This window comes from Heterodontus francisci, chromosome 2 (genome assembly GCF_036365525.1).
Source record: "Heterodontus francisci isolate sHetFra1 chromosome 2, sHetFra1.hap1, whole genome shotgun sequence".
Classification (NCBI taxonomy): Eukaryota; Metazoa; Chordata; class Chondrichthyes; order Heterodontiformes; family Heterodontidae; genus Heterodontus; species Heterodontus francisci.
In genome coordinates, this window is record NC_090372.1 from 131,484,515 (window position 1) to 131,497,293 (window position 12,779).

Sequence of the window (12,779 nt, forward strand, 5' to 3'; positions counted from 1 at the left end):
GCAGGGGAGGTGGTGGAAGCAGATATGATAGCGACGTTTAAGAGACATCTTGACAAATATATGAATAGGAAGGGAATAGAGGGATGCGGACCCCGGAAGTGCAGAAGGTGTTAGTTTAGGAAGGCATCAAGATCGGCGCAGGTTTGTAGGGCCGAATGGCCTGTTCCTGTGCTGTACTGTTCTTTGTTCTTTTTCCTTTGTTCTTTGTGTGGTGACCAGAACTGGATGCAATACTCTAGTTGGGGCCTAACCAGAGCTTTATAAAGGTTCAGCATAATTTCCCTGCTTTTGTACCCTATGCCTCTATTTATGAAGCCCAAAATCCCATTTGCTTTGATAACCACTCTTTCAATATGTCCTGCCACCTTCAAAGATCGATGCACATGCACCCCCAGATCCCTCTGTTTCTGCACACACTTTAGAACTGTGCCATTAAGTCAATATTGCCTCTCCCTATTCCTTCTGCCAAAATGCATCACTTCACACTTGTCTGTATTAAATTCCATCTGCCACTTGTCTGCCCATTCTGTTTCTTTATAAGTGCTCAAGTGAAACTCCAATTGATGCCCTCCACTTACATATAATTAAACACAATTGATATACAATTAACACAGGGAATATCACTGCTGGATGACTGTTCCCCACACAGTGGGGGTGGTTGGGACCCCAATTTTACCTTGGCGTCAGGCTCCCAACCCAAAATCCAAAATCCTGTCCCAAGTCTTTCTCAATTTTTTACTACTCCATGCTCATCTCGTCCAGGAACTTCTGCTCTCTACACCCCATTCCCATCAAACTGCCAATGACACAACTTCCCTTTCTGGCCACCATACTAACTGATATTGTAAATGGTTTCCTCTTCTCAGGTATTGTTCGTTTCTCTTTCAAAATCACACCTCTCCTCAAAAACACCCTTGACCCTTTTCTCCTTGCAGACTACTTCCCCATATCCATCCCACCTCATTTCCTCTCTGATGTCTTTCTCAAATCCATGTCCATCATTTCTGCAACTCCGTATTTGATTCTGTGCAATCAAGTTTCCACCCCCGCTACAGCACTGAAACGACCCTAATCAAAGTCACAAATGACTTCCCCTATTACAGTAACTACAGTGCACCATCTCTACTCATTCTTCTCGATCTCTCTGCAACATTTGACACAGTCAACCACACCAAGCACTCCGTGCACTCGCTGACCTACATTAACTCCCTGCCCCCCAACGGCTCAACTTTAAAATCCTCTTCCTCGTGTTGAAATCTTTTAATGGCCTCATCGTGCTCCATATTTATAATCTTTTACATCACTACATCTCTCTGAGAACTCTGCATTCCTTTGGCCTTTTGTGCATACCTCAGTCCCTTCTTCTCACCGTTAAAGGCCATGCTTTCAACTGTATACTCCAGCTCTTAGGAATTCCCTCCCTAAACCTCTGTGCCTCTTCACCTACCTCTCCTTTAATACCCTCCTTAAAATGAACCTTTTGACCAATTTTTTAGTCACGCAATATAATATCCCCTTCTTTGGCTTGGCATTAATTTTTGTCTGATTGTACTTCTCTGAAGCCTCTCGAGACATTTTTCTATGTAAAAGGAGCTATATAAATGCAAGTTGGCAATTTTGCTGTGTACATATTGGTCAGATGTTGTTTTAAGCAAAATATGTGATTTTTTTTCAGATTCTCTTCAAATATAGTAATGTGATGGGGCTGGTTCAATGTTTAATACAGTGACCAATACCAATGGCAATCCCAACTGTTGACTCAGATGACCATGGCATAAAAACAGCATCCTGGAAGGTGACTAAATTTGGTTGAAAGTGCCCCTGTACTCATATGTAACTTATCATTGCTTGCACCATGGACGAGCTTGAATCCTCTCCAGATTGCACTGTTGGAAAGTCCAAGGCCATTTTCCACCACTAACTGTGGGTTTGAATAATGTTCTAATTACACACATTTTAAATATGCTAACTACAGAAAAGTGATCCACATCAACATGATTCTTGTTATTGACCTTGTGGGTGATGCTTGGTGCATTTCACACCTCTTCTCCAGTTATTCATGACTAAATCCCACTGTTCATTCTTTCTGAGAGCAGCAAAGAAGTTCTGGCAGCCACAGTGTAACTCAATTATATTTACCACAGTTACAAGAATAAGAAACTTCTGTGCAATGTGTTTACATGATGGATGGCAGACAGTTCAATGTTGAAAACTGTGTTGCAAAGTCTTTCAAAAACACTGCACCATGTAATTGGATAAAGCATTACTGCCCAACTATATGCTAAAGTATGAGCAAATTATGCTTAAGGATCAGCTCCATGCCTCAGGAATGTTAAAAGAAAATTACTCATATGTTAACACAGTTGGGTATCTACCAGTAACATATTAATACCTTGAAAATGAAAACCTCATAGGTTACTGTAATCATTCATATCTCATATTGTTCATTTTTCAAAGGATAGCCTTCCTTTGTGTGTAATTATATTCGGAAAATTATAACAGGGTGGGGTTGCATCAGAATTAGCAACTTTGGTGCAGAATTTTTTGTTTATTCTTCTCACTGGTTATCCATGATGCAACAATATCATTCACAGAACAATTGTGTAAGTTGCACAATGATGGAATTGGCACTCAGTGATGCAAATAACTCTCAACTACTCCAGAGCCAAGCAATCAAATTTCTTTCCCTCCAACTGCAAAAGTTTACTTTAACACTGACCTCTGGGACAACCTCCCACTCCTGCAGTTTGACAGTTCTATTTACCATCCTTGTGGCTCAATTACAGGCAATTACTGACAAATTACAGGCAATTCTGTGGACTTGCACCTTGGGAACAGGATTTAAACTGGCTCACCTCATTTAGAATCCTACAGCTGTCAGAGTTTGGAATCTGGATATAAACTTGGAAAGTTTAATACACCAACCAGACTCACTCCCCCTCTCATTTTATGTAAATTTATAATATAAAAAATAAAACTGAACTGAAGAAACTAGCATTTCAGAATTCTTCACATAAACAGTTAGTTTTAATTTGTTTTTTTATGCAATGCTTTTATTGTAATCTCCAAAGGTTTAAAAAGATTCTTTAGATTTAGTAAACATCACAAAGCATATTCCTATGTATTGTTGTGGGATTCAGATTCTACAACATTCTTCCTGTAGCTCTGCAGCCTGAGGGAGGGAAATATTGATTTCAGATCACATCAACAGCAGTAAATGTGAACTGCTTCTAGACAACCATCAATGATAATATACCCATGATAAGAGAAGGGACCATTGCTGGTATAGAATATGCATCAAGTTGAGGTTGAGGAATATATGAATTTTAATTCAGCTGTATAAAAATGCCAGGAGTAATACAACAAAGCACTTTTGTTGGCTTATTTCCCAGACTTGTACATTTTGAATACAGTGTTGATAAAGACCCACATAAAGGAACTACAAAATATTTTGTCGTGAGTGTAAAAATGAAGTGCTTCATGTCTATATGCATTCTGTAGAATTTTGAGTTCAATTTTCAAGCATAATGCCTTTGAGGAGTATATTATCATGTCGGTTTTTGGTCAATACAATGTGAGGGCAGTTATTTATTGTTAATTGGCAGGAAATCAGTAATAGGCAGTGTTGAGTTTAACAATTCTGACCATAATCTCTGTCTCCAATTTGTTTCTTTGCATGTTTCGGTTTTACCCTGGTTTTTCTTTCGTTGTTGCTTTTGGGCAGAAGCTGTTATTCATTCTACCATTCACACCTTCTCTAGGCACATCCTTTCTTTGTTTCTTTTCTTGCCCCATTACCACTCCCTTTGGCCCTGCACAACTAACTTTTTTGTCTTTTAATCTCTCCTGTCTTCCACCCTATCACAGACGTTCCCTTTGGTTCTTTTTTCCACCTCCCCCAATTCACCTGCTTAAAACCTGTCAGTTGTTTTGCATTTTATTTATTACTTCGAATTGTATTTATTTGTACATTTCCAAATATCTGGAAGTAATTTATGAGGCCATTAACTGCTAGCATCACAGGCTGAAGCAGTTAACATCAGCGTTTGAAAAATTGTGCTAATTCATCATGTTGGTCGCTGCAGCAAATTTACACTATATCAAACACTGAAAATGAAAGCAGTTTTATTCTTTTTTATCTTAGCTTTTATTAAACTAAAAAACAAATTTATAGTGCCTACACCATTCCATTACCAGCTGCATTGCTCTGGCCTTGGATAAGCAGTTATTTGCTCTAGCCATAGTCCCAAAGGACCATAGGTATCTCTCCCCGTTAGAGAGAGACACTTAGTGATGTATAGCTTGAGGGTCACTCCTCAAGTGTGTGGCAAGGCAAGGAGGCAGACCTCCATGAACTACTACAGCCGATACGGGGATTGAACCCACATTGTTGGCTTTCTGCATCATACTACCAACTACTTAGTATATATTTGATACATAAAAATCAAAAGATCCTTGTCAGCCATTTTACTCTTTTTTTATTCTTTCACGGGGTTTGGGTGTCGCTGGCTAGGCCAGCATTTATTGCCCAGCCCTAATTGCCCTTGAGAAGGTGGTGGTGAGCTGCTTTCTTGAACCGCTGCAGTCCATGTGTTGTCGGTACATCCACAGTACTGTTAGGAAGGATTTTGACCCAGTGCCAGTGAAGGAACAGCGATACAGTTCCAAGTCAGGATGGTGTGTGGCTTGGAGGGGAACTTGCACTTGGTGCTGTTCCCATGCATCTGCTGCCCTTGTCCTTCTAGATGGTAGAGGTCACAGGTTTGGAAGGTGCTGTTGAAGAAGCCTTGGTGAGTTGCTGCAGTGCATCTTGTAGATGGTACACACTGCTGCCACTGTGCGTTGGTGGTGGAGGGAGTGAATGTTGAAGGTGGTGAATGGTGTGCCAATCAAAGGGGTTGCTTTGTCCTGGATGGTGTCGAGCTTCTTGAATGTTTTGGAGCTGCACTCATCCAGACAAGTGCAGAGTATTCCATCATACTCCTGACTTGTGCCTTGTGCCAGGCATTGGGGAGTCAGGAGGTGAGTTACTTGCTCAGAACTCCCAGCCTCTGACCTGCTCTTGTAACCAAAGTACTTATATGGCTGGTCTAGTTCAGTTTCTGGTCAATGGTAACCCCCAGGATGTTGATAGTGGGGGATTCAGCGATGGTAATGCCATTGACTGTCAAGGGCAGATGGTTGGATTCTCTCTTGTTGCAGATGGTCATTGCCTGGCACTTGTGTGGCACGAATGTAACTTGTCACTTATCAGCCTAAGCCTAGATGTTGTGCAGGTCATGCTGCATCTGGACATGGGCTGTTTCAGTATTTGAGGAGTCATGAATGGTGTTGAGCATTGTGCAATCATCAGCGAACATCTGACCTTATGAGGAGGGAAGGTCATTGATGAAGCAGCTGAAGATGATTGGGCCAACAACCACAACCATCTTCCTTTGCACTAGGTATAATTCGAACCAACAGAGTTTTCCTCTGATTCCCATTGACTCCAGTTTTGCTAGTGCTCCTTGATGCCATACTCAGTCAAATGCAGCCTTGCTATCAAGAGCAGTCGCTCTTACCTCACCTCTTGAGTTCAGCTCTTTTTTCCATGTTTGGACCAAGGTCAGGAGCTGAATGGCCCTAGCGGAACCCAAACTAAGCATCAGTGAGCAGGTTATTGCTGAATAACTGCCACTTCATAGCACTGTTGCCGACACCTTTCATCACTTTACTAATGATTGAAAATAGACTGATGGGGCGGGTTGGATTTTTCCTGTTTTTTGTGTACAGGGCATACCTGGGCAATTTTCCACACTGTCGGGGAGATGCCTGTGTTGTAGCTGTACTGGAACAGCTTGGCTAGAGGCACGGCTAGTTCTGTAGCACAAGTCTTCAGTACTATTGTGGGAATGCTGTCAGGGCCCATAGCCTTTGCAGTATCCAGTGCCTTCAGCCATTTCTTGATATCACACAGAGTGAATCAGATTGGCTGAAGACTGGCATCTGTGATGCTGGGGACCTCAGGAGGAGGCCTAGATGGATCATCCACTTGGCACTTCTGGCTGAAGATGGTTACAAATGCTTCAGCCTTGTCTTTTGCACTGAGGTGCTTGGTTCCCCCATCATTGAGGATGGGGATGTTTGTGGAGACTCCTCCTCCTGTTAGTTGTTTAATTGTCCACCACCATTCATGACTGGATGTGGCAGGACTGCAGAGCTTAGATTTGATCCATTGGTTGTGGAATAACTTAGTTCTGCCGATCGCATGCAGCTTCCGCTGTTTGGCATGCAGATAGTCCTGTGTTGTAGCTTCACCAGGTTGACACCTCTTTTTGAGGTTTGCCATTCTGCTGCTCCTGGCATGCCCTCCTGCACTCTTCATTGAATCAGGGTTGGTCCCCCTGCTTGATGGTAATGGTAGAATAAGGGATATGCTGGGACTTGAGGTTACATATTGTGGTTGAATACAATTCTCCTGCTGCTGCTGATGGCCCACAGCTCCTCATGGATGCCAGTTTTCAGTTGCTAGCTCTGTTCAAAATCTATCCCATTTAGCATGGTGGTATTGCCATGCAGCATGGTGGAGGGTCTCCACAAGGACTGTGCAATGGTCATTCCTACCAATACTGCCATGGACAAATGCATCTGTGACAGGTAGATTGGTGAGGATGAGGTCAAGTATGTTTTTCCCTCTTTTTGGTTCCCTCACCACTTACCCCAGACCCATTCAGCAGCTATGACCTTTAGGAATTGGTCAGTAGTGGTGCTACTGGGCAACTCTTGGTGATGGACATTGAAGTCCCACACTATTTTGTACCCTTGCCGCCCTCAGTGCTTCTTCCAAGTGGTGTTCAACATGGAGGAGTGCTGATGGTCGGTAGTTGGTAATCAGTAGGAGGTTTCCTTGCCCATGTTTGACCTGATGCCTTGAAGCATCATAGGGTCTGGAGTCAATGTTGAGGACTCTCAGCGCAACTCCCTCCCAGCTGGACAGGACATGCCCAGGTACGGTGATGTCAGTGTCTGTAAGGTATGATTCTGTGAGTACGACTATATCCGGCTGTTGCCTGACTAGTCTGTGGAACAGCTCTTCTAATTTTGGCACAAGCCCCCAGATGTTAGTAAGGAAGACTTTGCAGGGTCAACAGGGCTGAGTGTGCTATCTTAGTTTCTGGTGCCTAGGTCGATGCCAGGTGGGCCATCCGGTTTCATTGCTTTTAGACTTTTTTCTAGCTGTTGGATACAACTGAGTGGCTTGCTCGGTCATTTCAGAGTCAACTACATTGCTGTGGGTCTGGAGTCATACATAGGCCAGATCAGGTAAGGACGGCAGATTTCCTTCACTAAAGGGCATTAGTGAACCAGATGGGTTTTTATAACAATGAACAATGGTTTCACAATCACCATTACTGAGTCTAGCTTTTTTTAAAAATTCCAGATTTGATAATTGAAATTCATCACTGACATGGTGAAATTTGAACTCATATCCCTAGAGATTTGTCTTGGTCTCTGGATTACTAGCCCAGCAACATTACCACTACACCACCACCTCACCTTGTCCTTGTGATAATAGAATAATCAACAACCAAAAGTCACTTTCACATCAAGAAAAAAGTAAATAATCAAATTTAGTAAAATATTCTACATATCGCCAGCAGCTTTACTTTTAATAGAATCTATTTTATTAATAAGTGTCACCAGAAATATGTAGATCTTGTTCAAATTTTAAAAATCATAGTATTTTACATATTATTTTGAATACTTGAATATCAATTTGTACCTTAGACAGCATTTTAAAAATCATTTACTTTCAATATTTGCCACATGTTTGACATCCTAGTATGCACAGACAATAACTAATAACCACAGTGCTGTTTTCCCTTAGGACCCAATTGTTTTGCAGGAGTTACTGTTATCCCAGCGGGCCGAGAGGTGAAGATCGATGAATGCACAACTTGCCATTGCTCCTATGAAGATGGCACTTGGAGAGTTGACCATCAGGCAACTTGCATCAAGAATGACTGCAAGGAAATCTAGACAAAAGATTGTTTGGAAAAAGAAGAAAAAGAAGTCTTTTGCTATATTGAATATAAAAGAAGACTGAAAGAAAGCTGTTTTTGTACATGCTGTATTGCATACCATACTTATATTTAATTAGTTATATTATTTGTACTAAATCTGAGCAATAAAAAGTGACTAGTATATTTCAAGCATCACAATTTGGCACTTTTAATTTTCAATGGATGACACAGGTTTGTAACATTTTGTTACAGTTTTACAGCAGCCGTCATCCCTTATAGTCACACCTGTGCTATTCAATTAAAATTCAACATGGTGCTTTGAATAAAGGTTAAGCAAAGCACCTAAGAAAAAGCACAAGAGAATAATGAAAAATGTTATATTACCAATATCAGTGAAACAACTGTGAATATTTTGCATTAGAGTATATAACTTGCAAACATAAAATGTAAACATTTGTGTTTAGAGATGTTTTTGTGGATAATAGCAACAGCTGCTTTGTGTGTTTACAGGATTTTAAGATTTTGTGGTTGTTCGATACATCAATAGTGTTTCTGAAAATCCAAATAGCTTTGCTTCTATTAAGCTCAACATTTTTTATATGGCGTTCTCCATTCATTTGGTTTTGGTTTCTGAGCATCATTTATTATATTTCTCCTTCTGTTTTTGTCTCTCCTGCAATATTCACCTTCCCCAGCCAAGACCTGCATGCCAGCCTCTGCCAATATTGTTCTTCAGTACAAACAAAAACAGCTGGGAGGGAGGGGCCAGTTCGCCAATGTTTCTTTTGTTTCCTGAGATGGCACAGTTTAGATCAGTTATTTGCCATAAGGAGAATAACAGCGTAAACTCTTATCTTGCTCACATGTTGATGGTTCATCTAAAGTCTTTAGACATCTCTGCTGTTTGTCAAAGTGCCAGGAGGTAATAGAAATATATACACAATCCAAATTCTGGATAGTTTCCAATCACAAAAGAGCAAAGTGCACAAATAGAAATTTCTGCTAAACAGTGCCTCAGGTTTCTTCTCTCCCAGTATTCCACTTTATGGATATTGGCCTGGATTTTGCAGTGGGAATAACGGTGAGGCTATTATTAAGGAGTAACTCAGACAGCAACTTCCGATATCTACACATGCGCAGTTAAATGCAAAAATCTAGAAGTTGCTACCTGATTTGCCCTACTCCTCGAGAAGCTTCACTATACCAATACCTCACCAAGAGACTGGGCATTAAAATATATGGAATGGCATGAAGCTGCTGTACATACCCACTAAAGGTGGCAGAAGAAGTTAGAGATTGACCATTTATGTGTAAGTGAATTTTTAACAGCATGATAAGTCTTAATTGTTGCCAAACAACCTGGCTGGCATTGAAAACTTACTTTTACAAGTGTAGAGTCTCATTCCTTCAGATTTTAGTTATTGTGGGAGTTTTTTTTACTTTTTCGTTCTTATCTCTCTCTCTCTCTCTCTCTCTCGCTTATTCCCATCTTTCTTTCCCACTCTTTATTTCACTTTCTGTACATGATTTGACATCAAATTAAATATTTTAACTTATGCTTCCTGGTTCAGACTCTGCACTCTCATTAGTGATTCTTCAATCTGATTGGTTGAGAAGACATGTTGTTGCTTGCCCTGTTCACACAGGTTACAGATCCCATATAGAGGGTGTCATGCTGATTTGGATTTTTAATCGCTAATCATCACAATACAAAAGCCCACAGAAGGTCTGAGGGAAAATGTAAGTGTAATAAATGGCCAGCACTGCTTGTTTGCCGCTGACTGCAAAATCCAGGCCATTATAACCTGCTCATCCTTTGCAACCTTGGTGGATGAGCCACAAAAACCCTGGACAAATGACACAGTGTTTACCTAATTTTTCAAGGGTTTCCATGGCTATTCCATTGATGTTATGGTGGGTGAGCCGGAGAACTACTATGGAAATTCACCACTGCAGCATTAAATTATGCCTTGATTGGTTCATGGCGGGAGGACTATTACCCACTATTCCGCATAAGTCCATTTCTAACCTTATCGATGGGTATTTTACCTATAAAGTAAGCAGTGGAAGGGAATGATTCTTCGGAAAATGTGCAGGAACTCTCAGATTTAGATGGTATGGAGGGATCTGACTGTGCAATCTTCACAATCCCAAGCGGTCGAGTGATGCATAACCAGTGCAAATGCAACAAGGGAAAGAATATCATTACTGAAAATCTGGACTTCGAAATTCAATCCCACTATCCCTAAGGGTCCAATATGGCAGGCGACTTGTGTATGCTCCTTCCACGGCATAAAAGCACCATCCACCATATTGGATTGGGTGTAGTCAGCATCCAGGGAGTGCACCAGAAGCACTTAAAAGCTTTTATAATATTTTAATACATTATAATACATCCACCACCTTAAACATGCACTCCCTTCACCACCGGCACACAGTGGCAACAACGTGTACTATCTACAAGATGCACCGCAGCAAGTCACCAAGTCTTTGATAGCCAAACCCAGGACCTCGACCATCTAGAAGGACAAGGGCAGCAGGCACTTGGGAACACCATCACCTGCAAGTTCCCTTCCAAACCACACACCATCCTGACTTGGAAATATATCTCCATTTCCTCACTGTTGCTGCATCAAAATCCAAGAACTCCCTCCCTAACAGCACTGTGGGTGTTCCTACACCATTTGGACTCCAGCAGTTTAAGAAGGCAGCTCACCACCACCGTCTCAAGGGCAGTTAGGGATGGGCAATAAATGCTAGCCTTGCCAGTGATGCCCATATCCCTTGAATGAAAAAAATAAATAAACAAGGGCTCTATATTTGTTGTAGGACCCTTTTATGAAATTGATCTGCCTCAGTGCCTCAATCACCACATGATAAAAATGCCCAGGAAATCATGCTAACAGGCAGCAAGCACCCTGCAAGGGTTCATTCATTGCATACAGGTTAGTTGCTGGCTTGTCTTCTTATGCTGCAGGTTAACCTGGACTTTTGGGAGGGGGCTATTTTCTGGCTGGTGGGAACAAATTTGTGCTCGTGTTGAACTGTTTTTGTCTGTTTTGCAAACAGTGCTGGTGCTGAACTGTTTTTGTCTGCAAATAGTTATATTGCAGTCAAAGGTAGCCTGGTAAGTCTGCTGTTAGGTCTGCAGCAGGAACAGTTGGGCAAAGAAGTAAGCCGGAGGTACTGTGCAGGAGGCCATACATGTGCTGGTCTTCAAGCAGCACTTATCATACTTCAACTTCAATCAGGGGTAATGTGTAAGGTGTCTAAACTTCACCAAGCAGGTTGTCACTGGCCTATGTAATGTACTGCATAACTTTGCCATACTGAGGTACCAGCCCTTACCACCACCTGGACAACAACTTAATTTCTAGGCCCCAGATTACACACAAAGAAGAACCTCTGCAAAGAATAGGAAGACCAAAAGGAGAGGCTGTGGGAGCGGGCAAGGTTGAAAGTGAGATGGCATGAGAAGGTGGTGAAACCTGGGCAAGGCTCATTGTACCAAGTGTCAGCTTCATGTTCTTTCTTCAAGTGGACACACTGGTTTTGATTTTACAAAATTCCCTAGATTCTAGAAGAGCTCCAGCAGATTGGAAGTTAGCAAATGTAACTCTTCTATTCAAGAAAGGAGGGAGAGAGAAAACAGGGAACTGCAGGCCAGTTAGCCTGGCATCAGTTGTTGGGAAAATGCTGGAATCTAATATTAAGGAAGTCTTAACAATGTACTTAGAACATCATAGCATTATCAGACAGAGTCAACATGGTTTTAGGAAAGGGAAATCATGTTTGACAAATTCATTAGAGGTTTTTGAGGTTGTAACTAGTAGGGTAGATGAAGGGAAACAAGTAGATGTAGTATTCTTGGATTTCCAAGACGCATTCAGTAAGGTGTCACACAAAAGGCTAATGCACAAGATAATGGCTCATGGAGTTGGGGGTAATATATTAGCATGGATAGAGGGTTGATTAATGGACAGGAAGCAGAGAATAGGGATTAACAGGGCATTTCCAAGTTGCAGGCTGTAACGAGTGGAGTGCCGCAATGATCAGTATTGAGGGCTTAGCTGTAAACAATCTATGTTAATACATAGATGAAAGGACTGAGAGTAATGTATCTAAGTTTGCAGATGATAGAAAGCTAGATGGGAATGTAAGCTGTGAGAAGGACACAAAGAGATATAGACAGGTTAAGTGAGTGGGCAACTAGGTGGCAGATGGAGTGTAATGTGGGGAAGTGTCAGGTTATTTACTTTGGTAGTGTTGTGACTTCATGAAGGCCACCAAAAAATCAAAAGAATCAAAACCACCAACTGACACCAATTTAGGAAACCAAAAACCAAATGGACAAGATTTCACTTTTATAAATTTTACTTTAATACTCAAACCAAAACAAATACAAATTAAACATGAACTACAGAACTGATACAGCGCAGAAAGAGGCCATTCAGCCCATCATGACTGCATCGGCTCTCCTGAAGAGCATTTCACCATGTGCCACTCCTCCACCTTCTCTCCGTAACCTTGCACATTCTTCATTTTCATATAACAGTCTAATTCCTTTTGAATGCTTCAATTGAACCTGCCTCCACCACAATCTCAAGTAGTGCATTCCAGACCTTAACCACTCGCTGCATGAAAAAGTTTTTCCTCATGTCACTTTTGTTTCTTTTACCAATTACTTTAAATCTGTGCTCTCTCGTTCTTGATCCTACTGAATGGGAACGGTTTCTCCCTATTTACTCTGTCCCGACCCATCATGATTTTGAACAC

At 41.5% G+C, this 12,779-nt stretch overlaps 1 protein-coding gene across 1 annotated transcript in view; it reads left to right on the plus strand.

Annotated features, from left to right (window-relative positions):
* The window catches only part of vwc2 (von Willebrand factor C domain containing 2), a 279,575-nt gene extending 271,556 nt beyond the window's left edge, over window positions 1-8,019 (plus strand). The window contains exon 5 of the mRNA XM_068053124.1: window positions 7,868-8,019. Coding sequence (XP_067909225.1) covers window positions 7,868-8,019 — 152 coding nt within the window. The remainder of the gene's footprint in view (window positions 1-7,867) is intronic.
* The last annotated feature ends 4,760 nt before the right edge of the window (window positions 8,020-12,779 follow it).